The following is a 22,201-nucleotide window of genomic DNA, read 5'->3' on the forward strand; positions in this document are numbered from 1 at the left end:
ATTTGTTTCTCCTTTAGCTTGACATGAATCAGCAGAAAATTTTCAGGAAAGTTATCAGCTGAGCTTATGTTTTCTTATTGTGCAGAGATTTTCCAAGATGTATCCTAATAATCAGTGAAAACAAAAGATTAAGAAAAAACATTATGTGATGTCCCCTCAAAACATACTTGATTTCACAGGCTATCCTCTGATATCTATAGATTTAAGGACTTGGAAAGTGAAATCATAGATGTACAAAGATATATTTATATCCTGTTCTTGAACAATTGTGGCCTTAGGCACTTCTGCTTACAGGAATAAGCGCTCACCAGATGGCCATGTGTCAATCCAGCTGTTCTCTTCAGCATGAATTCTTTTGAAGGTGCCATGTCCCAGCATAAATTTGGTGAAAGGCATATTAAATGTTACATAATGAAGGTAGGATTAGGGGAGAGTTTTTATTTCTGTTCTTAAGCCATCAGGTATGCTGAAATAGTTAACAGGCTTTTGGGTTGAAATAAAGAGTAATGAAATAGAAGTTCTGTGATAAGAAAAGATGGTTGCCTTGCCATCTTTTTATTTTATTTGTACTTGTTTTTGTGACATTAAAGGACTGAAATCAAATTATGGAAATAAAGTTTAAAAGCCAGGTTAATGTATAAAAAAATGCCTAAACTGCACATGATTTGATGTCCTAGCTTGCATTCACAAAGTAACTTGTCAAAGAAGCCCAAATTAGGTAGAACAACCAGAGACAAAAGAGGGGGTTTTCAAAACAGAAATTCTGCCTTGTTACTCTCTTTAAAAAATAAGCTTTTGACTGCATTCTAGAACTATATGAACTGCAAAAGACTTTGAGTGCAGTGGTGGCAGAAATGCCATGTGGACCACTTGAGGAATGGAAACAAATACAGGAAGCATGCTTTGATTTGTTTTATCCAAAGTGAGTAGGATGTACTAGTGTTAGAAGACCAATAAGGAGCAGAAAAAACAGATTTATCACTCAAACTGGACCCATTAAGCAAGTGTAGGCTCACCAGGCTGTCCTAGAAACATTCTGAAGTTCAGCAGGAGTTAAAGTACTGGAGATACTGTTAAATGTAATTGCACAGTAAATTGGGAAGTCCCTGGATACCTTTTGCAATTGCCCTGACTTGAACAGCCCAGACTTTTGACAGTGAACTGTGTCTGTGATGATGCATCTTCAGGAGTCTTGACATGGTGCTGTGGATTGCTAAAGGATTGCTGGTGTCTATTTTAAATAAATTTTCTTCCATGTAAGACAAAATAGTTAATGTGTGGCAGTCAAAAAGATTCTGGGAAGTGTGGGAAGATGTACTTATAGTTGATTACCCACCCTCACATAGCCAGATTGTGGACCCATTTCTCTAAAGTGCAACTTAGTAACTGACTTAGACCTGTTTTAAATAGGAGTTAAAATTCTGGTGGAGATCAATATGAAAGGGAAATTGGATAGTAAATGTTTCAAAGAAATCATTGGAAGAGCTTTGTTTTATTTTCCATTTTGTATACTTTTCTGAATTCTTTTCACGTTGGAAAAGGGGGAGTGATTGTTGAATATCCTTCTACCCTTAATTATGATTGCAAGGTTCTTCCTTTGAAGCTTTTATTTGTTCACCTTCATATTAGGTAGGCTCATATTTATTCAAGATCTTGGCTTTTTAAAAAAAATGTTGGGAATATTCTGGTTAGAGAAATGCATTCTGTGGTTCTCTTAATATTTGATACAAGGCATCAGCTCTTGTAACAAGATGGGCACATAAGGGCACATAAGATTTTGTATTCCTTGCAGCTTATATAGTCAATGATATCTGTTTCACCCTAGCCAACTGCTATATCTGGGTCTCTCTTTTGCCTCAATTAATCTGTCAGAATCAATTTTATTATTTCAACTGTCAAAACTCCTCCTAAACATCTCAATTTCCTTGATAAATAATAGAAAGCTGTTACCTTCACTTTTAAAGATGATCTCTGGTTGTCTAGTAGATGAGGCATACCACCAAAGGGGTCCATGGTGTTGCTGTGGTGTCATGTCCCAGAGTCCTATTTCAATTCTGTTTATGATTTAATGTAGAAGATTTCTCTATGTGTAATTATTTTGAGGTAGCTTTTGAAGAGATATTAGGAGACACCTGCTTGGCCATCATAAACCCTATGTTTTCACTCCAGTATGTAACACATCTTAGATTTCCTTTTAAGAATTGTTTGTGGTGATGTTATAATTATTCCTCTCTTGATTTGTTTTTTTGTTTATCTCAAACAACAGTTTTTCACCCACTGTGTTTTTCAAAAAAGAGATGGGATTTTAAACACTGTCTTTGTGATTTTGAACAGTCTGAAATAATGTGGTAACTTTATAAATTCCAGCAGAAAGTTTGCAGTTCTCTCTCCTTTCAGAATTTTTAAAATTTGGTCCTGACTTAAAGTAAGATTAAATAATAACATTTACTTCCCTAGACTAGATGGAAGTAATTTGTGAATTAATTCTGCATCAATAACAGCTTGATTTCGGAACAAGTATTAATGCAGTTGAAATTAGAGGTTGCCTTGATATTCTAAAAGTCATATTGTATGAAAAAAACCCATGAGAGAAAAAACTGCTTGGTGATTGAAAATTACTGCAGGAACATATTCTTTTGTAGGAAGACAAACTTCCTAGTTGACAAGCTAATTTTCAAGCTCACTTAAAGATACAAATACTTAAGAGCTGCCTTACTGCTCCTTACTTTACTAAATATTTACAGGGTCTAAAAGTTCTCTTGAAGTAATGCCAGAATATTTTCTAGTACTCTTCTGTATTTATATAACATTGTGCACTTTGAAAGTTCTTAAAAAAAATTATACCATATGCCAACATATGTGAAGGTGATGATTTTTTTGTCTCTTGATTTGGCTTGCATCTGGACTACTTCCCTCTAGATTTCCAGTTGTCCCTAGGCACTGAGACATTGGTGACTTCTGTATTACTTCTGCCCTTGAAATTTTAACTTCAGCTCCTGGATCACCCTGAGTAATTTGGGTGGGAAAGGACCTCAAAAGCTGTCTAGCCCAACCCTTAGCAGGAGTCCAAGGCAAGGTCAGTGTGACATCAATACAGCTTCCTCAGGGCTTTAGCTGGTCAGGTCTTGAATATATTCAAGGATCAAAACTGCACAACTTCTCTGGGTAACGTGATCCATTACTTCACTGTGCCTATGGTACAAATGTGCCTTCTCATGCCAGTCAGAGCTGCTGTGAATTGCTTGTCTCTGTCTTTTGGACATTCTCCCCTGTATGACCTGATAAACTGCTGTTAGACACTCCCATATGCATCACTGCTCCAGTCAGAACGAGCCCAGCTTCCCCAGCCAGCTTGGTGGCCTTCAAATAAACTCTATCTAGTTTATCGATGTCAGTGCTTCACTTTAGGTCTCAAAACTGCTTGCAATACTCTAGATACAGGCTAATGACTGCTGAACAGAGGGGAATTATTTCTCCTCTTGTTCTATTTGTGCTCAAGTCAGTACAACTGAGGCTGCCCTTTTTTCCTGCAAAGCCCCACTGTGGACTCAATCTTTTTCCTTGTTGTTTTCCTTCCCTAATTTAGCAGTAGGATGCTTTTTGCAGCATTGCTTAGTTCCATAGTGAAATCAGGTTTTAGGAACTCCTCTGTAAGACTGCATATGTGACTATTGGTTAGTGAAATTGATAAACAGATGACACCACACTCCAAAGGAAAGGATGTGAAAATTTGAAAAAAGTTTTTTTCACATGTTCAATAGAAATATGAATGCTCCTTTTTATTGATGTTTTAGTTGGTGGTCTAAATTTTTTAGAAATTTGGATGGTTTAGAAGGTGGGTTTGCAAATCAGATTACAGCCCGTTCTTTTTATTCAAGGTAGAATTGGATTGGAATGTTTTAAATACTGAGGGAAAAAAAATATTGCATAAGGAATGGGAGTGATGGATGAATGTCTAGATAACCACTGTACACCCAGCTAGATTTACTGGACCAGGCACTGTACTGCTCAAAAGTAGCAACACCATAGCTCTCTCCTTTATGTTACTGCAAGGCAAGAATTCCAGTAGAGGTGCACAGGGCCAGGCTCAGGAGATCAAAGGGCGCTGAATACAAAGCAAGAACTGGGTGAAGGGAGAAAAGCTGGAACAATGCCAATGTTCCAGTGACTCATTGGAATGAAGAAAATTATACGGTTTAAAAAGTAGCATCCAAGAATTAGAAATAAAAAAGGGAAGATAGGATAGGATCCAGGTCTACAAAGCAGAAGGAGAGGATCAGCAGCCAAAAATGAATCTAATGTAGTCTGGCTGCAGCTCCATATTGGGAAGCCCAAGGCAACTGTGGATCTCATTATATACCTAACATCTAATACAAGAGCAGTGCAAGAATTAATCTCCTGAGGGACTTCTGTGTGCCATGTGATAGCTAAATGAGAACTGGCAAAGGCAGACCTAGCTGGCTGTACCTAAATTTTCTTGATTGATCTTGACAGGAGTGACAAATGTAAACACAGATTACTGAGCTGGCTATGTATAAATTACATAAAAGGGCAGATTAATCATAGCCTTCATCTTGAGTTTGTGTGTATGCAAGATAAAGATAAACATATATTGTATGTATTCATCTGTATGTGGTATTTTGTAAAAATGTCTGATTTTTTTTTTTTTGCTTTATATAAGTCTATTTAATGTTATTGTTGTATTATTAGTAAGTATTTGGCTTTATTTTTAATGGCAGACTTCATTAGGGAACCTTAACAAAAGTTTTAGAAAGAATCAAACAATCCAGTAACATTCATTCAAATCATGTTTGGTAATAACTAAAATTTGCAATGCCTTTAGAGATTGTGAATTCACACCAAGAGGTATAGAACGTTTCAAATTGCTGTGCTCTGGCTGCTTGAGAGCTTTTGTTAGTGAGCCAAAGAACTATTGAAATAGTCCAGAATGCTTCTTTAATCTTCTGGTTGTAGCACAATAGACAATTGTCTGAAACATCTTCCCAAAATTTTGATCACTGAAAACATTGACCAGATTTGTATGTCCCTATGTAAATGCTAGCAAATAAAACCTGATGAGTAGACTATAAAAAAAGAAAAGATAATAAAATAGAGAGACAATGTCAATTGCCTGGACAACTGCATGACTGCATAGTCCAAGATGGAAGACTGGTAACAATAGAGTAAAGTAACATGATACACTTTAAAATTTCCTTTGAACTAGAAGTTCCAATCAGTTTCTTTTCAGAAATAAGAGCATCCCTGTCAGACGAGTTGCAGCTCTATGTGTTCTGTCAGCCATTTACTGGTAGTTCACAAAGAGGTCAAAATGTTTGCCTTGGTTGTTATTTTAGAAAGCAGAGTAGGTATTTGTTTTTCAGCTTTAATAGACGTGAATTTGTCACTAAAGGATGGTAATCTATTGAAGTTAAAAGGCATAGGTACTAACACCTAACTGTCCTTTTGTGAGGCTCTCCAGCTGATTATTCTGCTAACACAGATAAAAATGCTTTTAGAAACTTTGGAATACTTGTTTGATAGAATCTGTAATAATTAAATTATTCTCATTCTTCAACATTGCAAAATAGGAGAAAACCATCTTATTATTAAAATTTCAAAAGCAACTTTTAATCAATCCCCCTGCTTTCAGCAGACTTCCCATTTTTGAAGCAGCTTGAAGAGGTTGGGTTGACTGCTTAATGGGTCGTAAAGTCCAGAATCTTGCCTTTATTATATGAGTCTTTATTGGGGTGGAAATGAAAATTTAACCATATTCCAACAATATTTCCAGCCTGGGGAAAGTCAGGAGATAATTTTCCTACTGTTGAGGCTGGCATTTTAAAAAGAAAAAGAATCTGAAAGAAACCTTTTAGCTAATCTTTAGAGTGTGAAGGTACATTTCACCACCCCCTGACCACCTAATTGTTCAACCCAGGGGAGGTGTGATGCTCATTACTGTCCTTGCACTCATGTTTTCCATCTGAGGGATGCTGGAGCACAGGGTGGTTTCTGCAGCCAATGATCGAAAGCAGTGGCCATGCTGATCCAGCATGGGAACTGCAGTTCCCTGTCAATGTGCAGTCAGATGGTGCAAATCCTACAGACAGGACACAGGAAGAGCACTGGAGAGGGATGGGAAATGGTATCTGTTTTTCAGATATAATGGGGGGATAGCACTTGGCTAAAAATTACTTTTTCAGTCCAATAGTTGATCTTGTCATACAGTGGGTGACATTTAGGAAAAAAGGAAAGTGAAATTTGGAGAAAGAAAGAAATTTGGATGTGAAATATATGAAGATGTGATGCCTTGGGGCAACTTTAACTTAACACAAAAACTGAAAAAGCAGTAGCACAAAACTGAAAAAATGGTTGCATTTTGCAGGTGGAGTATATGACATGAGGACCGAATGCTTTTAAAAAATCAATATTCACACAGTGGAAATGCAATTTTACTCTTGAGGCAGTCAGCAAAGGAGCACTTGAAAAGCTGCCTTGTGTGAAGGTACATTTCACCACCCCCTGACCACCTAATTGTTCAACCCAGGGGAGGTGTGATGCTCATTACTGTCCTTGCACTCATGTTTTCATCTGAGGGATGCTGGAGCACAGGGTGGTTTCTGCAGCCGATGATTGAAAGCAGTGGCCATGCTGATCCAGCCATGGGAACTGCAGTTCCCTGTCACTGTGCAGTCAGATGGTGCAAATCCTACAGACAGGACACAGGAAGAGCACTGGAGAGGGATGGGAAATGGTATCTGTTTTTCAGATATAATGGGGGGATAGCACTTGGCTAAAAATTACTTTTTCAGTCCAATAGTTGATCTTGTCATACAGTGGGTGACATTTAGGAAAAAAGGAAAGTGAAATTTGGAGGAAGAAAGAAATTTGTATGTGAAATATATGAAGATGTGATGCCTTGGGGCAACTTTATCTTTAACTTAACACAAAAACTGAAAAATAAGTAGCACAAAACTGAAAAAATGGTTGCATTTTGCAGGTGGAGTATATGACATGAGGACCGAATGCTTTTAAAAAATCAATATTCACACAGTGGAAATGCAATTTTACTCTTGAGGCAGTCAGCAAAGGAGCACTTGAAAAGCTGCCTTGTATAGAACCGCAATTTAAGAAACAAATTCGAAACTAAAATGGAAGCATGGCTTCTCAGACAAACAATGTGGTTCCTTTGGTCTTCTGTGCTGGAGTAACAGAAAGACTAACATGCAATACCCTACTGTAATCAGCTTCCTAAACAAAATTAAGTCAGATATAAGGTTAAAATTACACCTCAGCAGCAGAATAAAGGGTAATTAGGAGCGGTGAATGAGTGAATGTGAGGTATCTGAACTTTGTCTCGCAAGAAAGACAATTTAATTTCATTTACATTTAATTTACATTTCTTTGGTAGGCAGCTTTTTTGTATATATTAGAGCAGGTAACTGTAACTCAGACAAGGTACAAGAGACTGTAACTCAGACAAGATATAAACAAAACCTTTAAAAATATTGTATATTAAGACATTCCAATTTAGTGAAAAGATCAATTAACTTTCCCAGTTTTAATCTTAAAACATCCTGAAGCTGTAGCAGTCAAATAAAATTTCAGTGACATCAGTCTCAACAAAAATTTAATAGGAAATACTTTTATGTACAACTGAGAGAAAAGAGACAAGGTAATGATTTGAAGACCTTTTCCATATTGTATTTCTAAAATTATTTACTTTTAAGTTCTCAGTCTTCGCTCTATATCACTAGATTATTACTATTGCATTGGCTAAAAAAAACGAACCAAATCAACAAAATAGGGGTATTTTTATTTATGGAAATGTCTGATTTATTATATACACCACATTGCTATGTAGTAGTTTAAAAACTGACATTCTCTAGGCATGTAAATGAAACAGAAAATCAAAACCACATATTTTTGACACTTTGTGTACTGCAGAATGACTCTACAATAACTGTGTTAAATGATTCTGTTCGCCACTTTCTGTTTAATTTAGAAGGGCTCATTTCCATGGACTGCTGGGCAAGCTCAGTGTAGGATCTGCAGGCCGAGTCCTGTTCTGAGAGTCACCACACCAATTATCCATCCCCCAGCTGCAATAGGATTAACAATTCCATCAATGGCTCACCCGTGGTGCTGTGCTCCCCAGAGCAGAGCCACGCCAGCTCTGTCACACCAGCAGTGCGCCCAGCAAGAGCCCTGCTCACACAGCCACTGATGTCTCGGCTGTCCCTTGGCTTGGTGGCAGCCAGTGGCAGTGTGGCCATGGCAGCACAGGCTTTGGCACAGCAGTGACATCTGCCTGGGGGCTCAGATGGTGCTGCAGGCCTGAGGGCAGCTCTGCGTTGCCTTTTCCATAGTGTGTGATGGTAGCCCACTACACCAGGCTGTATTCCCAGTCTTGGTAGCTTTAGGCTAAATCAGCAGAAACCACATTCATAACTTTGTCTTAAATGAAGAATCATCCTAGGGAAGGTTAGGTGGGGGGATAGGACTCAATACATGAACAATTCTCTAGGCATAATTATTTTATATTTCTCTAAAGGGCTAAGTAGTTGCTGATTTAAAAGGACACTCCTTTTATTCTGTTATAATATTCCATTATCTCTGATGATCAGGAAAGCTGTTTAATCATTGCTTTTTCATTCCAAATTGAATATATAAGTAATAATATGCGCTTCATCAAGCAAAACCATTAATGGGATCAATAGAACCAGTCAGTAAATATTAACATTTTGAACCTTATAATCACAGAGTTTACAATTTCTGAGTTTATGGGTAACTAAGTTCACTTTTATACTTAAAGGCTGGTAGGGACTTGAGTGGTTGTTGATGAATACAAGTATGGTAAATTAGTACAGATCGGGAAGAATGATAAAGTTTGGCATAGAATGTGCAACCATTTTTGTGAGTGTGGAGTTATGGCTATGATTGGTCACTTTCTGCAGCAGATGTACAGTCTAACTTGCATGAGTATTTTTGTCTTGTTCATTTCCCTGTCTTAAAATGAGCAAAATAACTTACTATTTCTACATGTAAAAATAATTTCTGAGGAAAGGCACTGAAATGCTATTTCGAAATCCTATTGAGATATATCTGAAATCCTATTCAGATACTGCACAGTCTTTCAGAATATTTCCCAGTGTAACATCCCTTGCAAGAGAGCAGAAACAAATGATCTGTGTAGCTCATGAAAGATAGTTCTTCTAAAACTATTAGAAAGGGAGCAGTTTAACAGCTAAACCTGGACACCCTTCTCTTGCAGTATACTACACAGGTCTGCCATTTTACGTTATGGTTTATTTTCTACATGTGGCTGAGTCCTATGTCGCTATCCCCAAGAGTTCAACAAGCCACTGATGTGTTAGGTAGATTATTTTTTCACATTGTTTTCTTTCAGTCCTGTCTGTGCTGCTCTTTGTCTGTACTGCTCTGTACTGTCTTATTTCCAAAGAATCACCTGGTGATCATTGAAAATTAATCTTGAAGTACTATTTCCCCGAAAAGGTTACCAGTAGCAACCCATCGATTTCTCTATACACAGAAATGCCTGTATATAAAGAGAAGGAAAAATATCTTTCTGCTATTTACTATATTTGCTTATAGTGCCATGCAGGGTGGCACAGATTTAACATTAATTTAGCATTAATGTGTAACAAAAACAAATATCCATCGTATATTGTTAAGATCAAACCTGAATACTGCTGCATGATACTGTCTATGTTGTATGGGCTTACTGCTCATCACCAGTCACCTGTCAGTTCTATGTTTGATATTACTGTTAACAAGTTCAAATACCTTTGTAATCTTTTAGTTTCTGAAGCAAATGTACATTTTCTCTACAAATCACCTCTTGTCCAGTCCCATCCTTTCAGACTTCCCAGCCCAGCAGTTCAGCAAGATGCGGGTTTGTTTGCACAGCTGCAACATCACTTTGTCTTTTGATTTGATAATCTTATCTATTTACTTAGAAAAGAAAAAAATTAACATTTGTCAGTTAGAAGTTCTTGTAAACAGGCTAGGCCCCAAAAGAGACTTGCACTTTATAGATAGCATGCAGCACATTCTGTCTCCTGTTTAATCTTTCATGAGCTCAATAATCATAGGCAAGTCACTAATCTCTCTGCTTTCCTTTCTGTACTGGTGAAACAGTTGTGGTAAGAATATTCTGTGAGGGTTTAGATGTCTTTTCTAAGCTTTGTGAAACTTCTGGACACGCTGGAAATTCTGTACAAGTTGAAATTAAGGACTGAGATAGTAAAGCAGAGTAAAATTAATAGATACCAAGACATAATTTCTATTCTGTATCAGGAAAAACTTCATTTCAAAAGTTCAGGCAGCGTGGTGACAAAGGCAGTTTAGATAGCAGGAGGGACCAGGTCCATAGCTGCTCTGTGGTCGCATGTCACAACAACACCATGTCTTTGTCCCTTTGCTCTTGCAGTACCGGTCAGGGCGGGATCCTCACCGAGGCTCAGACAATGTTTCCAACAAGTCCTCGGACAGCGACGTCAGCGACGTCTCGGCCGTGTCCCGGACCAGCAGCGCTTCCCGCTTCAGCAGCACGAGCTACATGTCCGTGCAGTCGGAGCGCCCAAGGGGAAACAAGAAAATCAGGTGAGCATGATCAGCTGTGGTGTCAGCCGTAGTAATGGAGCTGTGTCATTTTAGTAATGGAACACTTATCAATATTTGTATTTGACATGAGCATTTCGCCCAGAATGACATTTGCAGGGATTTTGCAAAATTCTGGCTTAAATGCCTTTTTTACGCAATGCTTCTTGAAGTCTTCATGGAATTTGTTTTTAGCCAAGTTTTGTTGTTTTGGATTATCTAACATACACTGAAATAACAAACATATGTTGTCAGCAAGCATTAGACACGCTTTCTGAAAACCATTTTGTAAAATATACTTAATATGGCTGAAAAGACGGTTTAACTCGAAAATTTGTGCCAGCAGAGGCATCTTATTTTTCTTTTCAGTAGAACACTGAACTTTTATAGATGTATTATTTAATACTTACAGAGACCCATTCAGTTTATTTAATACTTACACTAGTCCAATTCAACTGTAAGTGTCCAATCATTGAGCTGCTCTTCAACAAGATGAACATTGTGTATCTGTGACCAAAACACAGCATTTTCTTTGCCTGCACCCTGTGTGCACTCAGAGGAGCTTTGGGTTTCATTTGATGCACAAATTAAAGATAATTTTTCTGGAAGGTGTAGGCCACCTCCATCACCTATAATAATTCTCAGAAAATTGTCCTCTTAAAAGAAAGCATTTGCAAATTTAAGCATCTGCTCATATGAGCATTCTTAGGACCACACAGTTTCTGTCACACATTTCTTTCTAAATGTGAGGTATTGCCATGCAAATTTTATTTGAATAGGGCCTTACTAAGGAAATGCTCCAAAGCTCTCTAGTGTAGGCTGGACTCCTAGCAAGCATGACTTACATTATGTGTGCTTCTATTCTTTTGTTTTTATTTCATTTCTTTTGCATTTCCTTTCTTCATGCATGCTCTTCTCCTAACTAATTTAGTCTTTTCTTTTTTCTTTTTGCATGCCTTTTCAATTTTTGTTGACTTCAGAAGGACAAGGGATATAGAGGGGAAAAAAGAGGGAGGGCTGGAAGGGGATGAACAAGATGAAGTATTTCCTGAGGAGGAAGAAAAAGAGGAGAATGAAAAAGCAAAAGAGCAAGAAATTAATGAAAAAGGGGAAGGGCAAGAGGTGACAGAGAACTGTGATAAGGAGGAGATCAAAGAATCAGGGCATGATGAAAAAGGTCAAGACCAAGCTGAGGAAGGGAAAGAGGATGACAGGTAAAATATATTTCTGTTTATGTAGTTCTATTCTTTTTCCTTTACCAGCACCCTACTTGTCTTCCCTTTTTATTCCCTTTGCTTGCTTATTGCTTATGCTCTCTGCAGCTCTTTTTCTGTTTGTTTTTGCTTTCAGTCATCATGCTTTCATATTTAATCAAATTTCATTCTCAGCTTCAATGAACTTGTTCTGCATACCAAATGAGGCAGCACACCAACTTGACTCATTGATATGCATACAACTGCAGCATATTATTTTTTAAATTAGTTTAGACTAAAGTTTGGGTTTGACTGTAATAAACAGTTGAAATTGTAAGTTTCTTTATTAAATTTCCTACTTGAATTATTATTTAATGGAGAAATGCTTTGTTGAGTGAAAACTCAGCAATATCAAAATTATCTTTACTTATATTTATGGCCATACTAAAGAAGAAAAATTGGATTTTTTTTCCAGTCCTCTTTGTGTCTTTGTGGCGTATACTGATTGACAGTCAATGTGGATAAAGCAGAGTCTTCCTTTTTTTTTTTTTGTTTATTTTGGGTTTGTTTTTGTTTTTGTGAATAACTGTCAAGGATTTCTGTATTGTGGAAGGATCATGCACTTCAGCTGCTGTGTTGTACCCAGAAACATTGCAACACAACTGGCTCTGATTTTATCAGAAAATATTCTAGAATTATACATTTTGCCCCAAATCCTTAAAACAATGTAAATGTCTGACATTTTGTATTGAAAAATCCATGTATGTTGCATTGAGAGGAATACAACATTCCTCTTTTCTTCATTAGAAAAATTAGTTTCAGATTTTAGGAGTATTCTTGAACTCATTCTCAGTCACAAAAGAATGGCAGAAAATCTCAGAAAAAATACATTTTTTTTAGCCTGAAAATTCTGTACTACTTCTAAATAACTTATGTCTGTAAAATTGTACTCATATACATTAGGGTAAGCACAGAGCAATCCGTGGAAATCCATTTTCTTTCCTTGCTACACACGTACACATGTGCATGCTTGTATATGCTCACATACATAACATACTAAAACAAAGGGGATTCAAAGAGAGAATAAAAATGCCTAGTGTAGTCTTGGGTGATATGAACTAACATAGCCATACTACTGCCTTTATGTATTGTGCCATCATTTCTTCACTTATGTTCATGCTTTTTAGATTTTAGCAAAAACAGTTGTTTAGAACCAGCTGTCTTTAAGAGTGCCTTAGCATATGTGTTCCAGAGACTGTTGTATGGTAGTGTGTGAAAGAATTATTTAAAGACCGTTTTCTCTTCAATTTCCCACTAATTTCCCAGTCTGATAGATCTGAAAGTCCTGCCTTTCTGGGGCATGACTCTATTCCAGGTTTCTAGATTTCACTCAAGCTGGTGTTTAGCCAATATGCTGTCTCCCATAGAAAGTAAACTCCTTTTTGAGGAACAATTCCTTGTTTCCTGAGCCAGCTTGTTCTTCTGGTTGCTAGCTGCTCTCTGCCTTCAGGAAGAAGTGACATGAGTCAGGAATCTCTATAAAGAAAAAAGATGTTATTAAGTGACTGTTGTGTAGTGACTTTTGTTTGTGTTAGATTTTGGCTCCCTTCATGGAAACCAGTCTCTAACATTATTTCTCCACTTTGCACATTTTGACCACTTTTAGTATGCAAGTTGTGAAAGAACAGAAAAGTTTATATTCACCTCCTTTACTATGGTAGAGTCAGTGCTCATTTCTTAGCATTGTCTGAGCATTTTTCTAGGGTAAGAATGAAACAGAAAAGCCAGATTGATTCCTGAATAGGAGCAGCTTTAAATATATATACACATTTATATACACACATAGCTGTGCCTCCTTAACATATTGAAATATTATGACTTGTGTATTCAGTGGACAAGCCTGAAGGAAGGATCTGTTGTCAGCATTTTTGAGAATTCAGTGCCTTCTGCTCATTTCTCTGTCAATTTTTAAAATAACAGACACTTGGAAATTTTTAAGATAAGGTAATGACTTCAGTTTCCAAAAAATAATGTTTTCAGACACACAAATATTAAAAGTAACCAAATATATCAATTGAACATATCAATAGATATTTGAGAGACCCAGCAGAACAAAGGCAGCCAGTTCTTCCTTGATAGAATAGTAATAAATTATCATGTAGTTCTTGACATCTTGGGCATCAAGGAAAGTTATATTGCAGATGGGAGTTTTCAAGATGTTTTTTACTTCAGAGGTGCATCTGTAGTTGGACAGCAGCCACCTTTCCTCTGGGCACTGTGGAATGCAGGGGCTGCTCACAATCACTCCATCATCAAAAATTACCTTGTTAAGGATACCTAATACCTCTTGATGTTACTGTGTTTATGCACTTCAGGAGTAATGGTAATAGTCCCACTAAGGTCTTCAATCTGCTGAGATCATGGGTGGGTTGAAATGACTGTAAACACAGACGTACATCACTAATTCATCCCATGCCTATTTCAAAGAGTACCTTGGCACAATAAAAGGCATTTTGCTTTTGGAGCACTGGGGTACATCAAATCAGTTAAATTTTTTGGCAGAAATAGTTGCAGCATCAGATTTTGCCTTAATTAAACCTTGTAAAACTAAACTTTGGCATATGCTTGACATGTAGGGAAATCGTAATTCTGTTCTTTCTCTGCAGTACACGTTAGCAAGCAAAGGGTGGCTCAAGCTTTGCTGTTGAGTATTTATTGTATAGAGTTCACTAACTTTTTTTCTTACTCCATCTCCTTGATAATCTCAGGGCCAAAAATAAAACCTTTTTAGATACAATCTTTGATCATTAATACTTTTTATTGAAGGTAATCTGTTTAAGATTGCCCTAAATTTTATCCCGTCTTAATATTTTTTTAAATATCAATCCCGAGCATTAATTCTGATAGTCACAATAGTTTTGTTTTACCATGTGAGTACACAGCAAATGTAATGACAGAGCAGGATTTCACTGTTGAAATACAGTAGAAAAATAAAACTTCTTTTCCAAGCGCACAGAGTCTAATTAATGAAATAACATGAGTCCAGAGAGGGAAGCACTGAAGAAACAAGAGATGTTCTACAGGAGATAGATACAACACAGTGTTGGGGACATCTTGACAACAGAGAATAAATGCTAAGAGGATAATTGAGGAGACAAAATAAGATATCTTTGTGAATGTTTCTTGAGAGCTGTTTTCAAACATTCAAGACAATGAGGACAAAACATGAGGTGCTTGCTAAAAATATATCAAGAGCATGAGGGGCAAGTTGGATGATCAGGAGTTGATCTTTCAGTCTTGAATGAGAGATGATATATATGATTAGGAACAAGTATCAAGATACTAGGAAATAAGGATGAATTATGCACAACTGTATAAAAGAGAGTGCAACTTTTTACTGGTATGTGGAGGAAGATGAGACAACCAAATAGAAAGGCTATGAAACTTACCTCTTCTCTAGTATCCTGGAAGGGGTTATTGGGTAAATTGCCAGGGCTGGAGAAAAGCTCTGCAGTATCTGTCATTTGAAATGGTGAAAGAGAGTGGACAAATAAATTGTCTGTGTGGGTGGACAGAGAGGGCAGAGATGGGAACAAAAAGCATGTGCAAGTCACCAAGTTTTGCTATGTATTTGGAAGGAATTAGTGATATCCTGTTTGAGAAAAGAAAGTGAATTCTAAAAAGATTATATAACGAATAGAGCTGGCTAACTAAGAAGATGACACAACCAAGAAAGGAAAATTTGTAGTGGAAAAATTCAGCTGGGATGTAATTTTGTAGAGCACTTAAACATTCAAAAAACAGAGTGCAATGTATGGCTTTAACTAACTTATTTCTTCAGATGCAAAACTGTATCTCTTTCTAAAGGTTCTTGATGCTTTTTGTGCCCCTTCCATTGTTAGGTACAGAGGTTAATTTCAATTTTACTTTCTAGTTCTAGTTCATTCAGTAAAGATAATGCTTTAGAGAATTTAATTTGTAGGCTTTAAAACTGATTCCTGATGAGTATTTGTTCCTTAGTTTTTCATTAAATTGTAATTTTAGTATTTTAGTTTTATGACCCTTCCACTGTGACTGCAGCTATTAACAGTTAAAAGTAATATTTTTCTGGAAGAAAAAGCATGTCAATGCAGTCTTTGCAAGCTCCTTCACAGGGATGGAAGCCAGTAATGGTTTTGAAAGTCTTTATTCTGGTAAAAATATAAAAAATTTTCCAAAAGACAACAGACACTAAGAATCCATTTTCAATGTGTATGTGCTGTTTTGTTTCTTAAAGCTATTCCGAAAGTATTTCAATGACTGCTTCAACTGCCCTACTAGATGAAAGAAGTTAATTTTATATAAGCTTTGTAGCCAAACAGGCCACATGTTTGGAAGAGAAAATGGCAGCCTGAGACTCTTTCCCCACTGCATGGTCAATCTTTTAGCAGAATTGCAGTACAGGTAGTCTGTGGTTCCAACAGAGATAGATGAGATAGATAGATAGATAGATAGATAGATAAGGTTCACCCAAGTGAGCCTTCTGCCATGGAAGGAGGGAGAACCTGGTTCCAGTTACGTCAATGTTCATGTTGGTTTTTTGGGAAAGCTTGCCAGCATGCAGTTTCCTGCAGCTCTCAACAGAAGATGTTGGCCATTTTCAACTTTTTCAACATGACAACAAAGTGATCTTGCCATTCCTGGGATGAGAATGGCAGGTTGCAGTACAATGTTCACCAGCTCTTTTCAGCTGCAAAATGTTGCATTATCCAGGCAATTGGGGCAGGTGTGATGCACTGTGTCCTTCCACAAGAAGCAGCAACTTTGTTTTGTGTCTCTCTAACATAACTCTTCTGCACTGGTGACTAGATAAGCAGAGCTGCTTACATATTGCCAGTCTGTGTCTTTAAAAACAGAGGACTCAAAAAAAAAAGGTTTTTCCAGTAAAATTTTCCTAGTATTATTGATCTGGGTGGAATCTGTTAGGAATTTATGAAAAAACTTTTGCCCATTTTAAGAATACATTCAAAGCCACTACTTTTTAATGTAAGATTTTTGTCTTTAATTTTCTGCAGAAAGGCAAATATTCAAAAGCTATAAATTAATAGAGCTGCTGGGTCTGTACCAACACACATGGACAATAATTTAGCCATTTGGTTTTTTACATTTTCATAGGTGACATTTAGAAGGAAATTATCTGTAGCTTCCAGAAAAATATTATGGAAAAACATGCAGAAGATCAATGGTTCCAAACAGAATTATATGAACAAATATATTTGTTATGAAATCTGTACTGAGAATAGAATAAAAATAATTTAAGAAATCTAGTAAAGTCACCTGTTTCTAAGTTATTTGTCACTGTCTATAGAACCCTTGGAGACTTATTTTTTCCTGTTACTTTGGAGTAAATACAAGTAAATATAAGCTCCTTTACAGTTAGTAAATTCATTTTGATACACTGGGATATAATAAATTAATGAATTTGGAAGTACACATTAGTAACAGGTGAACAGTAAAAATAAGTCATTTGAAACAGTCTGCAGCTTTGATATAAGGCATCCAGCAGGGAACTCAGACATTTTTATTTTGACTGCAATGCAATATCTTTGAGACTGCTTCCCTCTCCATGAAATGAAGCCTGCACTTTTACCTCTGTTGTGCCAGCTTTGACCTGTGCTCCATAAAGCACTGATGCACTCCTGTTACTAAAGTTTATTTAAAAACTGTGCATCAGTAGTTTAAACAAAACCACCAGAAATGCAGGGAGAAAGCCCTGTAGACATTCAAGGAAGCAGAGGTGTAGGAAAAAATTAAAATTAGGGTTTGAAGCAAATATAAATGTTGAAATTAGTTTTTGCACTTTTAAGTGTTATAAAAAGATTCATTTTCTAAAAATATTTAAAACTAGATTGAATCACAAGGTTTTTAATAGACAGATTTTTTTATCTTTATTTGTACAGAATTGAGCACAACAGATCTAGTGACAAGAATAGCAACAGCAAAAAGTGGTGTAGAAACATATAAAAACAAGGGTTTGAATATTAAGGTTTATAAGGCTTTTCTTTTTTGGACATTATGATTGGACAGATATGGCTCTGCCTTAGTGATGCATGTTTTCACTCTTTTTACCTGAGTATTATTTTAATAGAAGAGTGACAAGGTTCTGTAAAATACAATACAAATTGCTAAAAATGTAGTTCCTTAAAAACTATTAATAAGCTTATCACTTAGCCTTCTAAGAAGCAAACATAAACTCCTTCATGTTACTTCTTAGAAGTATTTCTAAAACGCAGTTGCTGGGTTTGTGCTATTGCCTTTGAAACACACTGCCAGGCCCATCTAGCAAGTGCTTATTTAACTAAGGATAAGGGGCCCAGTGTGTGTTTAATAGCTATGGAAAGATAATGCTCCAGTGGTTGGGCATTGCCCATATATCTGTTTTTAATGGTTTTTCTCCAAACATCTTAACATTTTCAGTAATTTCACTGCGCCTGTTTTATGGTCATACTTCTCCTAAAGTCCATAAGGTGCTAGCTAAACAAGCTGGGAGATGTGTTATCAGGTAACCCTAGAAAGAAATCAAACTTCCTTACAAATACCACTGGGAGCCCAGCACTTCCCAGATAGCCATAACATAAACACGATTCCTATGGAGGCCCAAGGTAAAAAAAATGTGTACATGGTGTGCCTTGTACACATTGTCTCAGCAGGGACATTTGGTCATAAACCTGCCTTCTCCAGCTCAGAAAAACAAAGGTTTCAGGCTCATGTTCAGAAAGATGTGAGACACCTTTCCTCACATTTTCTTTTTTATGATGGTCTTAAGTTTTCTGTATGCTTTTATAATTTCCCCCAGAGACCAAAAGTGACTCAAAGTCATTTTGTCAAAGTGACAGAAGTCAGACAGGCAAGATCATGATGTCCCAGATAATGTCTCTTTGGTTGAAGTAATTACGGCTTCAGATCTCTTGCTCGTGTCCATTTAGTTCTGAGTCCCAGAAGATCAATTGAGAGACATGCTATGAGTTTTGGAGATGTTAGCAGTGCCTATTATGACCCTGATTTTTCAGAGTCCTCAAGCAACCTGCATTCACAAGGATGAAGGAAATGTTAGAGTTGTTTTATTCTTTAGACAGCCACTGCCAGATACAGGCACATAAGCATTAAAATGAGCCTGAGCATATTCCCTTTGTGCAGTCCTAATCAAAGAAATACAGTCTTTCATGAGTGAAGTATAGATGCAGCTATAGTGAGATCCATATTTCTGACAGCAATTTATTTAAATAAAGCCCTTTCAAGACATTGTGCTCTTCCCTCTGTATTATGTGACTTTTCTCTTAATATAATCTCAGTAGTGCATCCTGTCTAGTTCCCCTATGTCTATCTTACAAAGTTTTCTGTCAGTGAGTTTTCTAAATAAGTAAATCTCCCTCACAGCAATTTCAGTTTATCAAGATGATAAATCATGGTACTTCTTACCTTCAGGCAAAACATGATGTCTCTTACCTGTATATTTTTGAGCATTTCAGCCTTCAGGTCTGACATTTTTCTCACTTTCCTGACTCGATTTTACATTATTTCTCTAGTGATTTGAGGTCTGGGACACATACTGGATTTAATGTCTGGTTTAGCAATTCACTGCTTGCTTTCCATTTCATAGAGCTCTATTCAGCCCTTGAAGAAACAACACTGATCAGCACTAAGCAAGTTTGCAGTGTAGATTGTGACATAGCAGTATAAATACAGAAAACTGGGCCCTCTCCTCCCTCCCTGTTGGAAGACTATATAAACACCAGGTTTGAACAGGCACACAACATTTAACTCTCAGATTAAGTACATGCAAGGCACATTTCTGCCAGAGAACAGTCTCAATTAAATCAGGTTGCTCATGATCAATTTTAATTTAACAAGCTAGTTGGTACCCAGCTTTTACAAACTGTTTTGCAAACTTTTACAAACTTCTTTGCCAGGCTGGGTTAAAGAAGATGCTTTCTAAGCTCAAAGAATTTGGATGTTATTCAAAGTTCACTCGGTCTTTGACTGCAATGTCCTTTATTGCCAAAGCTTCAGAGCTCATATGGACTTATTTTATTACCACTGAATATGACAGCTGACTAATGCAAGACTTCTAGACCTCAGCTAATTTTCTTGCTAGACTTTTTTTGCATCCACATGGAGTAAATGACTGGTTTAGTTCACTGTATCAAAGAAAGGGATTTCATCACAGATTCATTGCTGTTAGCAGGGTAATAAAGCTTTTCTGTAAGAGGAAAACTTGAAAATTTATTAACACTAGATGAATATTAATATAATCTTCATTATAATTGTAATTTAAATTACCACAAAATATCAACTGTATTCTTATTTTTAAAAATATCCAATTATTCTATCAGAGAAGTGAGAAATTTTATGAAAAATCTCTGAAGCTCTGTGTATAATTCAGCTGCTACTATTTGGAAACAGCTAGCTGTTACAGTGTTTTTTCTTCATCATTCATTTTCTTTGGCTATGATTTGCAAATAATCTAATGCCCTGACACCAAATGATTTTGCTATTTGTTCATATTTGAATAAATTTTGCTTGAGATGGCATGGAATACTTCCATTAATTTATAATAATAGTGTGGACAGCTTTACACCCACCAGAAAGGGGGAAATACAGCTCAAGTCAACCTATGTACTGTAGCAGATGAGATATTCCTGATTTGTAATGGAAGAGACCTTTGAAAAAAGATATTTCATACCAAAATATTGCTACTTATATTGGAGATTTGACCACTAGTTTTATTTTAATAGCAATATACAAAACAAAATAGATTATAAACACTGTTCTGTTTTTCTCCCCAACTTTCTTGTTACAATTTCAATAAAATAAACCTAACAATCAAGTCAGTCCAGTAGCTATTAGAGATTTATACCACCAATAAGTTAATAGAATAATTTTTGACTAAGTGGATCTCCAGAGATTAAGTCATTACAATTTTGAACCTGCAGTGTCTCTCTTGGATGAGAATTGGCAGACGAGTACAAGTATTGGCCGGAAGCGTTGTTCCCATGGAAATGTTATTTCCTACATCACAGCTGTCCCCATAATGCTGGTTTTGTTAAATTTCTTCAGTAAATTAATGAAATAAGAGCATCTCTGATTGTGTTAACAAGTCTACTAAGAACGGCATTAAAATTCATCTCCTGCTTGTAAAAAGCAGTAAACAAAGTCTTCAGTGGGTCTCCCAGTCTCACAGGAGACATATATTAGAAAATATATTTTACAACAACTGAAAAATTGCTAAAATCCTTTCCCTGGGACATTGCATCCCTCAGCTGTACTACACAGTTGGCAACATGGATTTTCACTACTATGGATGCCTTATTTTCATTAGGGATCATTATTAACAGAGAACTAAGCTGGAAAGCAATAACATTAATTTTGCTTTGACTTTGAAATAAAGAAGTAAAGAGGTCTGCCAAATGACTTGCGTAAATCTGATCCTCTGATGCATATGTTTATGGCAGAGCAATGAGATTACAAGTTGTGATTTCCAATACTGGTGTAAAGATGACTGAAAAATACAAACAGCATCCTCAAAAATCCTACCAACAACATACAGTACAATGGATTGTATTGATATCTTCTCCTTCACATTTAAAAGTGTTAACAGCATTGTAGATTGGAAACCTGTGCATCATAACACTGGTTTTCATTTAATTTCAAGTGTATTCATTGATAAGTGAAAAAAATTAAGTTTTTCATAACAATTTTGGTTTATCAGTCACTGAAACAGATAAGATCTTAGTCTTTGTAGAATAAGTTATATTCTTTGTATTTGGTTAGTGATTACAGAGTCACTGGGTATAAGGATTCTGTACTGCTCTCTGTGCTGCTTTCTGCCACAGTCTGGTGTGGTTCAGAGCCAGGGCCTGATTTAAAAGACCCTAAAGATTTATAAATCTTTCTTTAGCAGTACCTCACTACTGCAGAACTTAGAAGGTTAGGGAAGAGAGAAGATGAAGCTGTGTGGCAGCTTTGGGGTTTCTGTCACTGGAACTTATTTTGAGCTGGCAGATGGATTGTGATATCAGTGTGGGGTTTTTAGTTTATGTTTTGGGGAGAGGTTTTTTTGTTGTTGTTGTTGTTGTTTTCTGGCCTAAACAAAGGATTCTTGGTGAGATTTGGCACTTACTGTATGAATCAGCCAGTTTTTAGAAAATATTTCTGTTTCTGTAGACAGGAATCTGACCACAATGCCTTCCAACTCTGCAACTAATTCAAAAACTGCAGCCAAAGACTGCAGGTTTTTACCTATGGCAACAGGACAAAATTTTCCATTTAGTACATATGTTACAATGAGCATTTATTGTGTCTGCACCTGCTTCATGGAAAATATAACAGCCAAAAATAGCAACAAATTA

General features: G+C 36.6%; 1 protein-coding gene across 50 annotated transcripts in view; it reads left to right on the forward strand.

The window, feature by feature from the left end:
• The window catches only part of RIMS2 (regulating synaptic membrane exocytosis 2), a 453,673-nt gene that overhangs the window by 370,839 nt on the left and 60,633 nt on the right, over positions 1-22,201 (forward strand). For 38 of the 50 annotated variants that reach the window (XM_039706150.1, XM_039706103.1, XM_039706152.1 and 35 more), the window contains one exon: positions 10,451-10,623. The exons of the other annotated variants lie outside the window; for them this stretch is intronic. In XM_039706150.1, the coding sequence (XP_039562084.1) occupies positions 10,451-10,623 (173 nt within the window). The remainder of the gene's footprint in view (positions 1-10,450; positions 10,624-22,201) is intronic. 50 annotated transcript variants of the gene reach the window in all.

Source organism: Passer montanus, unplaced genomic scaffold, assembly GCF_014805655.1.
Source record: "Passer montanus isolate IOZ18808 unplaced genomic scaffold, ASM1480565v1 scaffold19, whole genome shotgun sequence".
Classification (NCBI taxonomy): domain Eukaryota; kingdom Metazoa; phylum Chordata; class Aves; order Passeriformes; family Passeridae; genus Passer; species Passer montanus.